Source organism: Muntiacus reevesi, chromosome 7 (assembly GCF_963930625.1).
Source record: "Muntiacus reevesi chromosome 7, mMunRee1.1, whole genome shotgun sequence".
In the NCBI taxonomy this organism is placed as follows: Eukaryota; Metazoa; Chordata; class Mammalia; order Artiodactyla; family Cervidae; genus Muntiacus; species Muntiacus reevesi.
This window is the reverse complement of record NC_089255.1, coordinates 80,655,171-80,672,727: the sequence shown is the minus strand read 5'-3', so window position 1 is coordinate 80,672,727 and position 17,557 is coordinate 80,655,171. Positions and strand designations below refer to the sequence as shown.

Here is a 17,557-nt window from a genome sequence, read left to right as displayed (position 1 = left end):
CTGGGTCAGGAAGATCCCCTGGAGAAGGGAATGGCAACCCACTCCAGGATTAATGCCTGGAGAATTCTATGGACAGAGGAGCCTGACGGGCTACAGTTCATGGGGTCGCAAAGAGTTGGACACAACTGAGGGAATAACACTTCCACTTCCACAGTCAATGGTCTAATAAGGGCTTCCCTTGTGGCTCTCTGGCAGAGTCTGCCTGTCATTGCAGGACACATGAGTTTGACTCTTGGCCCAGGAAGATCCTGAGTGACGAGCAGCAACTAAGCCTATAAGCCACAACTATGGAGCCTGTGCTCTAGAGCCTGGGAGCTGCAACAAGAGAAGCTGCCACGGTGAGAAGCCTGCACACCACACCTAGAGAAAAAAAGCCCTCTTAGCAACAAAGACCAAGCACAGCTCTCCACCGCCTGAAAACTAACTAAATAAAAATTACTAAAAAATAGTCTATTAATATTAAGAGCACCAGATTAAAATACAGAAATGCTTGAGCTGTCATAGTGACCCCAGCAAGGAATCACAGCTGAAGGTCAGAATGGGCACTTGAAAAAAAAATCTTTAAAAAGCAGAGCAATTGAAGGTCATTTAATTTGAGGCAAATAGATCTAATCCCCAAGAACATCAGAATACATTACTGGATGTTTGTAAATATGACTTTCAGGCATCAAGAATACTTAGTTAAGATGGGGAGTGTATAATAACTTCAGAAAAGTTTACTTACCTAGAATTTTTATTTTTTTTCCTGGAACCCCTACCACCTCCATTTTCTAGTTATGCTGTAAAAATAAATTTTATTGCTTATTTGCTGGTGGGAGCACAGTTCTGAAAACTGCTTTATTGGCCAGGGTTTGCTGTTGTTTTTCTGGTGAGGTTTTCCTAATTGCATTGCACAATTAAAGTTGAAAAAAATCACTCCTTCACTTCTTGCAGAAGCAGAGAACAGAAGGAGTCTTAGCAAATAATTAAACCTCTTAATTGTGGATCAAGCAATCTAATTTTAAGAGCTGGCTATAGAAGGCTGTTCCGTGACAGTGCTACAACTTATCTTTAATTGCTGTGGCTAACCAGAGTCCATGTTATTGTACCGGGCTCTTTGGCATTCTAAATGGTTGCTCATTTCCTCCAAGGGTAATTTAAATTTAAAGACAGAAGCTCAGTGGAGAAAATAAATTAATTTTATTTGTAAAGGGAGTGATTCCACATCTTGGAATTCACTTGTATAAGCCCAGTTCTCAGAAGGGTAGGAGAAACTGGTTTGGAACTTGGGTATGGCTTGTTCACTAATATCATGTGGGTCAAGTCAGGGTTGAGGGTCAAGTACCTGGGTCCTCGATGGAAAGGTTCTTCATAAGCCACTGTACAATGTCCGTACCTGTAACAGTAAAGCAATTTCAATTGAAGACCTCATGGATGTTTAGCTCTGTGCCAGAGGAAACATGGTTACCCGAGAGATTCCTAGGTCCAATTAGCACACACTGGAGAGCTACGTAATATTGATACTTTTCCATCCTAGCCAACTCTTTCCATCCATTAGTATGCTTCCACAGTCACAATCTCATTCTTTTTCTCAAAAAATCCATGTCTGATGACTCAGGATGATCTTGTGTCCACATTTCTAGGGAGCTTTGGGAGGGGACTACCTGGGAATACATATTTTGATGACAGACTAGAAGACGTTTTATCACTCCTGGTCCCCAGAACATTTCCTGAGGGAGGAGACTTCTTTTAGCTCCTTATCCCCAACTGACAAGGCTTGCCCAACACAGATGACCACACAGATTCCTGAAAAAATAAACCTCTACTTTTTTCTGACCTGGGCTTATCCTGAATGAATAAGCCCCTGTGTCTGTGGGAGAAACTTCTATGTGTTCATCCAAACCTCTGTCCTCCGTCCCCTGGGCAATAACTAGATTACACTTCCAGACCTTCCTGCAGTTGGGTGTGGATTGAGTTCTGACAAGAGAATGTGGGTGGAAATGCTGTATGCCATTTCCAGACTCAGACCATAAAAACTCTTGCCTGTCCCTCCACATCCCACACCCTTTCATCCCCATCTGCTGGATGAAGGGGGAGAGGGCAGAGCCACAATGTGGAAGGAGCCTGGGATCTGGAACAGACATGAAGATTGATGCCCATCTGAGGCTCTGACTTGATTGAAAAATAAACTTGTGATGTTGAACCCCAGGCATTTGAGGGTTATCTGTTTTAATATTTAGTATTACCTTAACTAATGTAAATCTTAAGAATCAGAAGAGACTTTTAAAACTTATCTACTCCAACCCTAGCCAAGCATCATCCACAATCCCTGGATAAGAGGTGTTCTGATTTCCATTAAACAAACAAACAAGCAAACAAAATAAACCCGAGTGCCTGGGAACTCACAAATTCTTTCCTGGGAAGCCTGTCTCAGTTAAATCATCTTCAATTTCTCTGAACTGAAATTGGCCATTCTCTGAATTCCTGTCTTCGATCTTAGTTTTGCCCTCTGATGATAGAGAGAAGAACTCAGACCTCTCACTCTGTGAGACAGTCCTTCAATTATATGGACAGTACACTCAGTGTATTAGCAGTGCTATCCTAGAGTTTCCCCTGCACTAGGTGAAACATGCCTGGATTCCTCAGCTGTTTCTTCTCATGATACGATCTGGAGTTTCTCACCATTGTGGTCACAATTCTCTGAATATATTTGCTTTTGTTTGTCTCAGGCAAGCGCAGTTCACGTGGGGGTGAAAGTGAAAGTGCAGTTGTTCAGCCGTGTCCTACTCTTTGTGACCCCATGGACAGCAGTCCACCAGGTTCCTCTATCCATGGAATTCTCCAGGCAAGAATACTGGCATGGATTGCCATTTCCTTCTCCAGGGGATTTTCCCAACCCTGGTGGATCAAACCTGGGTCTCCTGCATTGCAGGCAGATTCTTAACCTTCTGAGACACAAGGGAAGCCCTCATGTCGGGGTAGAGGAGTCCAATTTTCTGGGAGGTTCCGAACTTCTGGACAATCTACCATTGTCATTCCCATATCTCACTTTAAACCAGTGCAGATCTTCAAAGGTCTGTACATTATTACCTCAGGATGGAGTTTTAGATGGAAAACAGTCTGAGAGGGGCAGTGTTTCCAGAGACCTGAGTCTTGTCATGGGTCTGAGTTGTGTGGTGGGGGAGAGGGCCTGCCATCAGCTCTCCTTGGATTGACTCCCAGCTGAAACACCGGAGAACCAGCAGAGAGGGTTGAACAAATAGCTCCCTTTTTCCAAAAGGAAAGTTGCTCAGAAATTTGACTGGGGGTAAGAAGAGAGATCAATACAGGCCTGAGTGCTAGACATTTTGTTGCTCTCTGGAAGGAGAAGGAATCTTGCAGAGTAGACTGTCTGGTTCTTTGTGTACCACCCTACCCACCCAGGATCGGCCTCCACTGACACAGCACTGCAAGTCCGCCACATTTTAACCTCAAAAGCAGGACTTCTAAGTGTTGCCCCACTCTTGCTCCTGGATGGCATCTGTGAGCTAAACTTGGGATCGAAAACATTCCCATTCATTCGTGTTCTTTGAGAGAAAGGGTGAGTATATATGTCTGTGTGTCCACTTCCTCCAAATTATACAAGTTCAACATTTGTCCTTGGAAAAGAAGAACAAAGCAGAAATCAAATAAGAACTGTAATCCCAAGTTGAGGGTGGGGTGGGGGGAGACTCTAACCTGTTTTTCCCTCAAAAGAAAAATAGTCCTTTTTTTTTGTGGGTTGCCTAGAAACGGAGAGGTTTCCAGCATCAGCAACAGCTCTCCCCCGGGCGGGAGGATTATCTTTCTGCTGAGCTTGCTGAACCATTATTTATCACCTGCCAAGATTGATTACTCACCCTGGGACAATGACAGCCCTTCCTTTCCCCTGTTAATTACTGTCATCATTAATATCCATGTCACTAATTAGTATTCATTCACATTGAAACTCCTTCCTTGCTATCATATCCGCTCCCCCCACCCTCCACCCCACCCGGGCCTTCAGCACCATTGTCTGGTTTTCTGCCCCCCTTTGCCTTTCTGCACTCATGTCCGGCCTAATTGTCCACCAGGCTCCGGTTTGCATTCACAGAGCTCAAGAATCACATGTAAGAACAATTTTGGTAAAGAAAGCAAAGTCACAAAAGCCCCCGGCCTTCTCCCCTGGCACTGCGGGGACCACAGACCTGGGTTTCTTGTCGCTGGTGCAGCCACCATGACCATCACTGTTTCATTCGGGGAGCCGGGTGACCATCCTCAGGTCCCCTTGGGGCCGAGCTGCTGCCCCTGACTGTCGAGGCCACCACCCTCGGTCTGCAGCAGCACACACCCCATTGCCATCCTCAACACGCGTGGGCCCTGCTTGGTATATCTGAGCACACATAGAGATGCCCGGGGCTGTGGAGAGTCTCATTCTCATGGGCATGGGTTATTGCTTCACCAGGCTAATCCAGGAAGGGCCAGCCTCAGCCTTGTGGCAGATTCAGCTTCGGGAACAAGAAAGGGAAACCTGTCATAATATTATGTCCTTTAAGATGGCTACAATTATTACACTGTAGAATCAGGCGAAAATAGTCCAAATCATTGTCAGGGGAAAGCATTTCTATTCTTCTTTTTTCTCTTCCCTTTCTTCCTTCTTTTCCCCTTCTCCCAATCATTCTTCCCTTCTTATTCTAGTAAGAAATCAAAGCAGATTATTTTTCTATTCTATCCAAAATTGATGATTGCCTTTTGTTACTACGACTGGATTCTGTTTCTTATCTTTGTCAAGCTGCAGTCCCAAGTGGAGTGGGTCTGGGAGCACAGCCTCCTGCTGCCCCAGGCCCGGCACTTTCTCTGCTCTCCTGGATTTCCCAGGTGGTTCACTGGTAAAGATCCACCTGCCAATGCAGGAGATGCAGGAGACGCAGGTTCAGTCCCTGGGTCACGAAGATACCCCGGAGGAGGAAATGGCAACCCACTCCAGTATTCCTGCCTGGAAGATCCCATGGGCAGAGGAGCCTGGCGGGCTATAGTCCATGGGGTCGCAAAGAGTGGGACATGACTGAGCAACCAGGCATACACACGAGGAAAGGGCAGAGGAATGAGGACAGGACTTGCAAATCTGTCTACTTCCTGAGGAGTAGGGAGCAGGAGGCTTGTCATGGGCCTCTGATCAGTGACTCCCTGGCCATTTGGCTGGGCCTGAGTCTCAGAGCAGCCTTCTGCAGACTCTAACGGAGCTGGACTAAGGGTGACCCCCTACTCCCTGTAAGTAAGTAAGTAAGTTTGCTTACTTACCTGGGTAGAGTGAGACTCAGTGACCTCCTCCCAAGTCATATTAAGTCTAGGTCAGTATAAACTGGATTTGAGTAAGCTAGTAAGACCTTCCAAGACTTTAGAGAGCTCTCTTTCTGGCATGGGGGAGACCCTTGTTATAAAAGCATTCTATTCTGGGCTCGGCTTCAGGTGTTTTAAGCTCCCCCAAAGAATGAGGGATACCTGGAACTTCTTTTGAAATAAGTCAGAAACCAGGCAGATCCTGCTATGATACACTTCTTTCATTTCCTCCAAAGTTTTATATCAATCTGCACTCAAATTAGACTATGCAAACTTGACAAAAGACTGGTTCCAGTCATCTGCAAATTTCAAGTTCCCTGCAACTTGGTAGCTTATATATCATGGTTCTGGTAACTGAAGCAATTAACAACGTACTCATCAGTCCTGCCCACTGGGGAAAGACACTTTCATTTGAGTAAATTATTTTTTCTGGAGCCCAACCAAAGATAAGATGGTACACCTTAGGCAGGGATAATGACTCCACCTTCTGTTGGAGTTTCATGAAACTGCCAAGGTCTCAGCTGCTCCTTTGAGAGAAGAAAGCAGCTCTATGCCATCTCATCATGAATGCAGGTGCCAAGTGCAGGCCAGCGTCAACCCAGAAAGATGACAATCCCCAGTGCCCACTGTGTACCAGGCCAGCACTAGACACTTAACCCTGTTGTCATATGTCATCTTGACAATACGTAAAATATAGTAGCTCACATCCATTTTAAGATTAGACCCAGAGAGGCCCCAGGTCACATGCTAGTACCTAAAGCAGCCCAGTTTGGGATCCAGAATATCTCATGTCTAATATTATTTCCACTACACTGTTCTGCCCCTCTTAGCTCTGAATAACTTTCCAAGTAGTACACAGAACAACTGGAAAAGTTATCTTCTGTACTCAACTGCCTTCCTGAAGCAGACATACTAGTTAAGTCATAATAATAATTACTGCTTTAGCTATTAAGCTAATAATTTATTGAGTAATTTCTCTATTTGAAGTTTTGGAATGATTCTACTATAATACTGCATGCATGCTAAGTTGCTTTAGTTGTGTCCAATTCTTTGTGACTCTTTGGACTGTAAGCCCACTGGGCTCCTCTCTCCATGTGATTCTCCAGGCAAGAATACTGGAGTGGGTTGCCATGCCCTCCTCCAGGGGATCTTCTTGACCCAGGGATCAAATCTGTCTCTCTTATGTCTCCTGCATTGGCAGGCGGGTTCTTTTACCACCAGTGCCATAATAATTTCATGATGTAAACAGATTATTGTCTCCATTTTGCAGATGAATTGAAGGACACTCTATAAGTAGGGAAGTTTTTACAGTTTTAGACCATTCTTTTATGACTTAGTTAAAAAACAATAAAATATAACAGCTAGCTATCAGAGAAAACTTAAGAGGAAACATTTAACTGGGCTTTGCTGGGTGGACACAGTGAATAGCTGGCAGTGAGAGAAGGAAATACAGGTAGAAGAACTAGCATGATAAAGTCTAGTGGCATTTTTGAGAGGTACTGTTCAATGCGTTTGATTTTTCCAAGGAAAATGGTGCCACATTTAACAGATACACACTTGCTTCTCAAGCATATGAAGCAATAAAGTACACTGCTTACAAAGTCAGGCAGACTTGAGTTCCACTCATGGTACATCATTTCCAAACTGTATGACCCTGGGCAGGTGCCTTAACCACCACCCACTCCAATCTCCATACTCATGGGTTAACTGGGGGAAATTCTGCATGCTTCTAGGATAAAACCAGAGAAACCCTCACCAAAAGCGTGACCTGTGGTTTTGCTGAAATTTCTTATTAGGTCACCTACCTGCTCTCTGCCCTCATTTTTTCTCATATGAAAATGAGGACAATAATAAAAAGGACCTGATGCTCAGGTTCTGGGGTTAAAGGAGATGCTGCATGTGCAATGCTGGTGCAATGCCGGCACAGTGCCTGGAATGTAATAAGCATAACATACACGAGCTACAGAGGCAGCCTGAGTTTTATATTCACATTGGAGCCAAGGGTCTCACCAAGTCATCGGCATGGCTCAGAGAAGCAGCAACAACTTGAACTGCTTGTTATCTGCCTGCTTTTTCATTTCAGGCCTCAGAGACTCTCAAAGGTCTTCTGGTGCTTTTTAGGAAGGGTTTTCTTGATGGACAGAAGGGGAGTTGCAGCAGGCAAGCTTTACGAGGCCGGCGGGGCCTCACGGAACCAGGGGGTGGGGGACCCCCTTCCGGCAGCTTTTGTAGCCTTGCTCCTCAGAGGACATTTTCTGGGTCAGGGAGGAGCTTCTCTAGGAGCACTCATCTCATTTTGGAACTAGACATCCACGATGTGATGATTTGGTCAGTGTCTGCTTCCCCCCCGTATCCGCTTCCTGGGACCACCTAACAAAGCACCACAAACGGAGCAGCTTCAACCACAGAAATGTACTGCCTCCCAGTTCTGGAGACGGGAAGTCCAGGATGCAGATGTGGACAGAGCTGGTTCATCTGAGGGCTGTGGGGAGAAGCTGTTTCCATCTCTCCCCCGCTCCTGGAGGTTTGCTGGCAGAATTTGGTGTGTTTCTTTTGTGCAAGCATCACCCCACCTCTGCCTTCATCTTCACAAGGCACCTTCCTGCGTGCGTGTCCCTGTGTCCACTTTCTCCTCGTTCTAAGGACAGAGTGGATGAGCGCCCACCTAAACTAGTTCACCTTAACTAATTACCCATCAACAACCTTGTGTCTAAATCAGGCCACATTCTAAGGACTTGGAGGTTAGGACCACAACGTATACATTTTGGGGGTGACACAATTCAATCCATAACAATCGTTCTGAACGAGCAGGACTCATATTTTTTCATCTCTGGCACCAAGCTAAGACCGGTCATGAAGTTGGGATTTAATTAATGCTTATTGATCAACAGTTACATTCAAATGGGCATCATATAATACATAGCCATTCATATTGCACATATTCATTACATTAAAAAAAATTTTTTTTTTATCAGTTTTTTGTGACACATGAAAACTTTATCACAGTCCAGCACCAGTTGTGCTGGGCATTTTGCAACTACTGCTTTAGAGGAAAGTAAAAGGTTTTTCATCCATTGACATTTGCTTTCAAAAACCACCTTTCTCTCTGTAAAAAGAAGTCTCAGCAAACACGTTAAAAAACATTAGGTATATAGATAAACAACCAGGTTTGGCTGCCTAGCACAGGGAACTATATTCAGTATCTTGGAATAAACTATAATTGTTGTTCAGTCGTTAAATTCTGTCCCACTCTTTGCGACCCCATGGACTGCAGCACACCAGGCTTCCCTCTCCTTCACTATCTCCCAGGTTTGCTCAAACTCACATCCATCGAGTCTGTGATGCCATCCATCCATTTCACCCTCTGTTACCCCCTTCTTCTGCCCTCAATCTTTCCCAGAATCAAGGTCTTTTCCAATGAGTCGGAAAAGGACCAAAGAAGAGCATAGATATTTATTCATATACATATATGTATAACCGAATCACTTTGCTATATACCTGAAAGTAACACAACATTGTAAATCAACTATCCTTCAATTAAAAAAACCCCAAAACATTAGGCAGTAATCTGAACCGCCCCCTTCTCCTCATTCAACCCTGGCTGACACTTAAAGAGGACAGCCAGTAGAAGGAAAGGTGGTCTTCAACGCTCCTCTCAGGTCGAAAGACCCCCTCCTCCTTCCTCCCTCCTGTCTCCGCGCTGGCCCCCCTGGCTCTCTGGCTGCGGGGTTCAAACTGCCTGCGACCGGCTTCGAATCAGCGCTGATTCTTCCTTTAACAGGAGGCTTTTGTGTCAGTCTGACTTGAACAGTTTGGAGCAATTAAATCCAGACACACAGACCGATGATTTTGAACCGGCGATACCCAAGCATCCCTGCCTCATTCAGCCCTAAACCAGCGCGGGCCGGGCCTACCTCCCTGGGGTCTTCTTACCAGGCCAGGCACATAGGCCTGCCCACCTCCACGGGCACGTGGCAACTGCGCCCCACAGCGCCCCACAGCGGGAAAGACAGCCGGCCACGGGGCTCCCCCTGGTGGGCCTTCTCCTGCCTGCCCCCTCCCCCCGCGCTCAGACCGCGCTCCCCGCTTGCTTCCCATGCATTATGAAAAATAATAGGGGGCAGGAGACCGGGCGAGGTTATTACCAACTCATAAATCAACTGGGAAGCTCTGAGGGCTGTGGTGAGGTGTCTGAGCCGGGCTCCCCCCCGGTTTGTTATCTCACCCGGGGCCCCCACCATTGATTCATAACCTCATAACCCTCCGCGGCCGAATCCCAAGTCTTCTATCTAATTGTCACCCGCCGAGTACATGATTTGCAAGAGGATGCGGGCGGCGGCAGACGTGGGGGTGGAGGAGAGATTAGTTTTGTCAATCAAAAGCGTCCAGGGCGAGGAGGTGCACACCCGGGATTTAGCTCAACGATCAGCTTATTAAAGGGGAGGCTGGCTTTGCTACACGGATGCACTTCGCACGGGGAGACGGAGGATCTCGGCCTCTGTTGGGGGGGAGCCCCTGCTCTCTGAGGGTGGCTGCCTCCCAGGCCAGCCTTTCGCCCCATCGAAAGGCAGAAATGAAAACCAGACAAGCAGATTTGCAGCTCTAGGGGAGAAGTGAGTCCACTAGCCGCATTGACATTCTGAGGGCTGCGGCTCCTCTCCAGGGGGGCTGGAGAGGTCCCAGGGCTGGACGGAGTCAGGGCCCGGTGCTGTCTACTGGTCACCTCATCTGTTCGCCTTTGACCCTGACACGTGGTCCGAGAATACTGAAATTAATCTGAGAGGCTGAGGCTTTCTGGAAGGGTGCAGGAGAGGCAGTCTTTGCGACGCCCAGGTGTATTAGCTGCAATCACTTTACCTGGAATCGGATCCGTCTAACCGCACTGTTTGGGAATAATGCTGACAAGCTTCCACAGCACTGATCTGAGGCTTACGTCTGCAAAGTGCTGCTGGACGCCTGCCAACGCCTTGGGAAGGGCAAGGTGTGCTTAGCAGGGAGTGTGAGCAGGCCAGGTTTCAAGCGGAGTCTGGACACACAGGTGCCTGAGCAAAGCTGAATCCGTGTTGCACTCATTTTAGCTCTGGGGCCCTGGGGCTCTGGCTTCCGGGAACACTGTTGGTTTTTGTCATCAGACAGACCTGGGTTCATATCCTGACTCTGCCCCTTCTAGCTGATCACCTGGGATGAGTTATTCAACCACCTTGACACCCAGTTTACCCACTTGCAAAATGGGTCCATCACAGACTCTACCCCAGACTGTGTTATGAGTATTTCAATGGAGGTGGGCACCCCAATCCATGGGCAGTTCTGGTTCCTTTCTGCTTACAGCTGATGCACAGCTCCATCTGTCTGGAGTGGAGTCTGGCCTGGAGCTCATCTCCTGGGCAGCGAGCCTTGGGTGGAATCAAGCCTTGCTCCCGGCTCCTCCCCCAGCCTGTGTTGCAGGCCTAGCTAGACTAGACAGTTCAGAGCTGGCTCTTCCGTCTTTCGAGCTTCTCTGTTTCATTCAGATGAATGAGCCCATCCTTTTAAAAACTGGTCTGGGACCTTCTCCATCAGTAGAAGATCTACTCCCGGTTCAATTTGCAGTTTGTGAGGCAAAACAGAACCCCAAGGAACCCCAACATTTCTCCTCCATCCCAGCTACAGCCCAGCCCTTATTCTGGCATCTACCACCAGAGGGGTCATGAATCCGAATCCTGTGTCTGAGTCTGGGTTCCCCTCCCAGCAACTCTGTGACCTTGGGGATGTGCTGTACCCTTTCTAAGCTTCAGTTTCTCTAGGATATGATAAAAGCACCATCTGAGAGGAGGCATGGAATAATTCCTGTAAAAGCTTCAACCTTGTGTCTTCAGCACAGAGGAAATGGTCAGCATGGGCTGACTTCATCATTATCATCATTATTATTATTATTGCTATTCCTACCAACTGGACCCCTCTCATTACCTTACCTGCAGTGATTAATAAGATGGCTCTGTTCTTAAACAAAAAAGTGCACACGCGGCCTATGAGGGCCGGACTACAGTGTCGGTGGGGAGTGTTCATGGGTCACAGACAGAGTATGTGATTCCAGCACACCCAGTTTCAGGAGACAGTTCACAGAGAAGGAGGTACTTACTATCAGCGAGAAACACGAAAGATGAAGGAGGACAGTATTGTATGCAGAGCCAAGAACAAAGCCATCCAAAGCAATCACAACAGTGCCATGTGACAGCCAGCATTTATATGCAGGCTTGAACAGCAAGTCTCTATAAAAGGGGACAGAGTCAAAGGGCAAAAGTCACAGCATCCTCGGACGTCATGTATATGCAAAGCACTGAGCCAGTCACCGCGGGCTGAGAGTTACGCGTGAATCACACAAGAACCAGGCTTAAAGAGCTGCAGCGAGATGATGTCAGAACTGCCGGGGAATGAGCTCATGCTTTCCTGGCATCAGGATGCTGGCCTTGCCCCCCAAGCCCTCCCTCAACCTGAGCCTCATGGCCACTGCCAGCGTGGGCTCAGTGCCCTGATCCCTTCCTGCAGCTGACCTCAGAAAGTGATGTGCTGTTGGGCCAGCCTGCATCCCTCACACCTCTGCTGCTGGTCACCATCCCGGATCACTGCTAAGCGGCCTTCAGCAAGGCGCCCCAAACCCAGAGGGACTCGTGTGCAGGACACCACCATTGTTTCTGCTCCCCGTCATTTTTAGGGAAGGGTGTAGCCTTGGGCTTCTCTGGGGTCCGCTGCCATCTTGCCTCCAAGGACTACTCCTCCTTGACTTTCCCCTGAAGGACAGCATTGAGTCCTCGGGCTGAGAGCAGGGCTGTCTGGGGCGGGGGGCGGGGGGTGTTGATGACCAGGAAACAGAAGCAGTAGCAGGAGTGACGGGAGCTGGTCAGAGGCCTGTGTGTCCTGACCCTGCTGAGGGCTGGCGAGGGCCCTGGATAATAAGTCGTCAGCAAGAAACGGGAGCACAAGTCCATGGGGAAGCTGGTGGCAGTCAAGCCACACTGCCTACCTTCCCTGCCCCAGTCTTCCCTCCTGAAATCCCTAACTCCTTTTCTGCTTTGGGCATTTAGGTAAGAAAAAACAGTGCGATAATGAGGGGCCTGGGTGCTGTGAAGGCTGGGAGGCGGGCGAGGCGACATTTATATGGAGGCCTGAGAGCAGGGAGATGATGCACCTGGATGAAGAGCAGTGAGGTGGGAACAAGCAGAAGAATGATGCAGGCAGTGATGGGAGACGGAGGGGCTGCACCCCCGGAAGTCTCTGGAAGGCTGGAGTGGGGAGGGGGGGTCTGTGCATTTTTAAAGGCTGCTTTGGCTGCTGCGTGGAGAAGGGATTGCAGAGGGGCAGGAGAAGCAGGAGACCAACCAGCAGCCATTTTTCATGGTTTCGAGAAGAAATCTAACACGGGCTGGGCTCCCTGGCAGCAAGGAGATGGAGAGGAGCAAAATGGGGCCTGGGTCTGTTTCGGAAGCAGGGACCCGGAGTATGAAAACAAGAGGAGTCAGGCTTGACTTCTGGTTTCTAGCTTGACTAACTGGGTGCAGGTGGAGCTTAGCCTACCTGAGATGGGGAAGCAGGTTGGGGAGGACACGTGGGCTCATTATTGGCCATGTTTTGTCTGAAACAGATGTATACGGCAGCCATCCAGGTGGCGATGTTGAGTCTGCCAGTGGACATAGGAGGCTGAGTTTTCAGGGACAGAGCAGGCCAGGGATTGTATTTTGGTGTCACTGGTGGGTAGAATGTACCTCAAGAAGGGAAGCTGGGTGACATCACCGGAGGAGAACATGTAGTCAGAGAAGAGACGGCTTTGGCATCAAAGCCTGCCCTTCCTCGCTCTGGAATGCCTTCCGTTACCCTGAGCGCCTGGGCTTCTGTCTTATGTGACTTATCCAGTGATGCACCCTCTTCCTCCGGGGACGGCAGGATAAATGAGCTCCAACTCTGGACCTCTGCTAGCTCCTCCCGGAACCCGCCCTTCCAGCCACCTCCCTTTCCTGCTCACATCAGGATTCAAGGAAAAATCGACACTCCCCACTACGTCCAGCACCTGGCAGCTCTGCCCAGCGCCCAAGCCAAACAGACAGCTAAGGGTCTCTGTGCTCTCTTCTGATTTATAACTAAGTTTAAAAACTTGCTTTCTGGCTTTTCTGCCACTAAATCTCCTGAAGGCATCCTGTGGGGGCTCTGGAGCTGGCCCGTGGCTGAGTTCTGCTGGGTGAATGCAGTCTGGGAGTGACGTCAAGCTTCACATCCCACCCAGGGTTACAGACGCTGGGGAGGGATGCTGTCTTTCTAATGGACAAGCCTCATTTCCTTTCCATCAGATCCAGACCAAGAGAAGCTGGCTATTGTTCAGAGAACATGTTAGGAATGTTTCAAACTGAGAAACCTTGTACAGTAAGTTCTTGACTTACAAATGAGTTCCGTCCCAAGAGCGCATTCACACGTCTGGTTTGTTTGTAAGTCCAACAAAGTTATCCCAGATACCCAACTGTACTGTGATAGGCTTATGATACTTTGTACACAAATAATAAATAGAAAACAAACACAAAAAATAAAGAGAACATTTTAAAATTAACTTTTACAGGCATATGGTTGCTTTACAATATTGTCTTAGTCTCTGCTGTATGCAAAGTGAATCAGTTATGTGTATACATGTGTCCCCCCTTCTTCCATTTCCTTACCATTTAGGTCGCCACAGAGCACTGAGGAGAGTTTCCGGTGCCAGACAGTGGTTCTCATCAGTCATCTATTTTATACCTAGTCATGTATCTATCAATCCCAATCTTTCAGTTCTGTATATCTGTGTCTCCTCTCCTGCTCTGCAAATAAGTTCATCTGTACCATTTTTCTAGATGCCACACATAAGCCAAATTCCACGATGTCTGGTTTTCTCTTTCTGACTTATTTCACTCTATATCAGTCTCTAGGTCTATCCATATCTCTGCAAATGGTGCGATTTCGTTCTTTATTTTTTGACTGAGCAATGGCCCATTGTGTATATGTACATCTTCTTTATCCATCCCTCTGTTGATGGATACTTAGGTTGCTTCCATGTCCTGGCTATTGTAAAGAGTGCTGCAGTGAACACTGGGATGAGTGCTATCTTTTTGAATTATGGTTTTCTTTGGGTATGTGCCCAGGAGTCACTGGGTCATTTGGGAGTTCTATTTTTAGTTTTTGAGTATTCTGTTTTTGAGTATACTGTTCTTCATAGTGAACCACTTACATTTCCACCAACAGTGTAGGAAGTTTCCCTCTTCTCCACACCCTTTCCAGCACTTAATGTTTGTAGATTTTTTTTGATGATGGCCATTCTGACTGGTGTGAGGTGATGCCTCACTATAGTTTTGATTTGCATTTCTCTAACAGTTCGTGATGTTGAGCATCTTTTCATGTTTGTTGACCATCTGTATGTCTTCTTTGGAAGAATGTGTATTTAGGGGGATAATGTGTATCCCCCTATTTTTTTTATTGTGTCATTTCTTTCTTTCTTTCTTTTTTTTAATACTGAGCTGCTTGAGCTATTTGCTTATTTTGGAGATTAATCCCTTGTCAGTTACTTCATTGGCAACTATTGACGTTGTATGGCTCAGCATACAGACTGAACTAAAGTCTGGTGTCTGATCAAATAACATGATAAAAAACACTGTCTGTTTTATTAAAATATTTTCTCAGCAATGGTCCTATCCATGCTGTTGGGCGGGTAGTAGACTGAGAGACCCAGACTTGGAATTCATTAAGGAGAGACTCGTGTATAATTTTGAGGAATTGGGACTATGCTCAGCTCTACATTCCAGGAAACAAACAAGCAAAATAATAGTGGCTTAAACAAGATAGAAGTATATTCGGTAAAAGAAGTCTGGAGGTGGCTCCATAGGATCCTCAGGAATCCGCACCTTAACGTTTCTCTTCCACCCTCCAAGTGCTTGGTTTTCACCCCTGAGGTCAACTTATGCTTCAGAATGTCTGCTGAAGTACCAGCCATCACATCTCAGCATCAAGCAGGGGGTAGAAGGAAAAGCAGAAAAGCTAAAAAGTGCCTTTCCCAGGTGAGACCCCTCCCATTAAGCACATTTCCTGGAAGCCCCTTTTTCTGTTCACACATTGTGATACACAGAATAATGGCTCCCCAAAGATGTCCATGTCCTAGTCTCCAGAACTGTGAATATCTACCTTACACGGCAAAAAGGACTTTGCAGTTGAAATTGAGGCCATCAAGATGGAGAAATTATCCTAGATTATCCGGGCGGGACCAGTGTAGTCATAAGGCTCTTTATAAGAGAGAGAGAGGAATATCAGGGAGAGAAGGCGATGCGATGCCAGAAGCAGAGGTGTGGGTGGGATCGCACATGAGTGTGTATTCAAAAGAGTGCTTGGGGAAGGGTGGAGGAAGAGAGAGGGGATGGGGTGGAGAGACTGCTTGTTAGCCGCTGGCTTTGAAAATAGAGGAAGTGAGACAAGTACTCAGGGCTGGTGCACTGAGAAGACCCAGAGGGATGGGATGGGGAGGGAGGTGGGAGGGGGGATCGGGATGGGGAACACATGTAAATCCATGGCTGATTCATGTCAATGTATGGCAAAAACCACTACAATACTGTAAAGTAATTAGCCTCCAACTAATAAAAATGAATTAAAAAAAAGAAAGAAAGAAAATAGAGGAAGTTGCCATGAGCCAAGGAATGCAGGCAATACCTCTAGAAGCTGGAAAGGGCACAGACACAGATTTTCCCCTAGAGTTTCAGAAGGAACATAGTTCTGCTAATACCTTTACTCCTGGAAGACCCACTTCAGGTTCCTGACCTCCAGCACTATAATACATTTCCACTGTGTTGTTTTAAGCCACCAAATTTCTATTTGTTGTAACTGTGATGGGAAATGAATACACACATTATTCAGACACCAGAATTCAGTGATCTGACAACCTGGGAAATAGTTTTATTCTGAGTTACAGGATGCTCAGCCAAAAAAGGGACCATACTACTGAGTCAGAAAGGAAAAATAGATGTTGGGGTCAGGAGTAGCAGACTGCCAGGCAGGACTGTTAACGCAGACACAAGGGTCTCTACATTTAGCAGAACAGAAAAGTATTCTTCTCAAAACAGAATTGAATCCACATTGAGGAAACATACCTTAGAAGGCAGCATAAATAGCTTTAAAAGATTTGTGGCAACTGATTCAAAAGAGGATTCAAGTAATTCTTTAGGCAGAACATTCTCTGTAAAGTTGAAAGTTACTAACCAGGTATGTCTGAGCCTGGCTGTGAAGGCAATAGTCTAAAGCAGGGCTTTGAATTTGAGAGAAGTAACTTTCACAGTTATCAGTAAGAATTTTGGTCTCTAAAATTTCTCTTGGTAGTCAGACAGTAAGCCACCATAGCTTGAAATCAACATTCATATACTATTTACTATATGCCAGGCATGGTTCTAAGCACTTCACAGATATTAACTCATTTCTATGCACAGCAACCTGATGAAGCAGTTACTGTCATTATCCCATTTTACAGAAGAAGATAGTGAGGCAGAGAGCAGGTAGGTACTTGCTGAGGTCACGTGGTCTGTGAAGTTAGGATTTGAACCACTTTGACTCCAGTCATTGCTCAGAGTCAGTCATTCTGCGTGGCTCAGTAGGAGGGTTGGGGAGGAGGGGAGGGTATAATTAAGGAGACAGGCAGAGCCAGAACTTGAAAGTTACAGGTCATTTAAGGGTGAGTTTTCTCTAAATCCTGTCAGATAGTAAGAATCTGCCTGCAATCCAGGAAACCTGGGTTCAATCCCTGGGTCGGGAAGATCCCCTAGAGAAGGGATGGCTACCCACTCCAGTATTCCTGCCTGGAGAATCCCATGGACAGAGGAGCCTGGTGGGTTACAGTGCATGGGGTTGCAAAGAGTCAGACACGACTGAGCGACTAATACTTTTCCTTTTCTCTAAATCCTACTTAAGATGCTCTCTTGTCCCCGAAGACTTTTATAGTTTGGCTTTGCTTGGCTTCCTGGACTATCTTATACCAAACTATAAGAAAGAGAGTGGCTAGTTTCCAAGCTGCCTGGGAGAAGGAATTAATTTCCAGTTTCAACCTATGATCTGTTCAGAGGCAATTAGGGCAGGTTAACACAGAAAACAGGCAGAGTGTGATAAAATATTTGCATTACAGAAAACCACTTTATCATATCTGACTCAACCTTGTAAATGCCTTGCAAACACCCTCTACCTTGTAAACACCTCTTTTGCAGTCAAGCTGTGTGTG

The 17,557-nt window shown here is 46.7% G+C and overlaps 1 protein-coding gene across 13 annotated transcripts in view; it reads right to left on the bottom strand.

Annotated features, from left to right (window-relative positions):
• Positions 1 to 17,557, bottom strand: part of RGS6 (regulator of G protein signaling 6) — a 595,059-nt gene that overhangs the window by 109,257 nt on the left and 468,245 nt on the right. For all 13 annotated transcript variants that reach the window (XR_010663895.1, XM_065940384.1, XM_065940393.1 and 10 more), the window contains one exon: positions 1,325 to 1,375. Coding sequence is in view for 12 of the 13 variants with exons in the window: in XM_065940384.1 (XP_065796456.1) it covers positions 1,325 to 1,375 (51 nt within the window). In the remaining variant the exon portion in view is untranslated. The remainder of the gene's footprint in view (positions 1 to 1,324; positions 1,376 to 17,557) is intronic.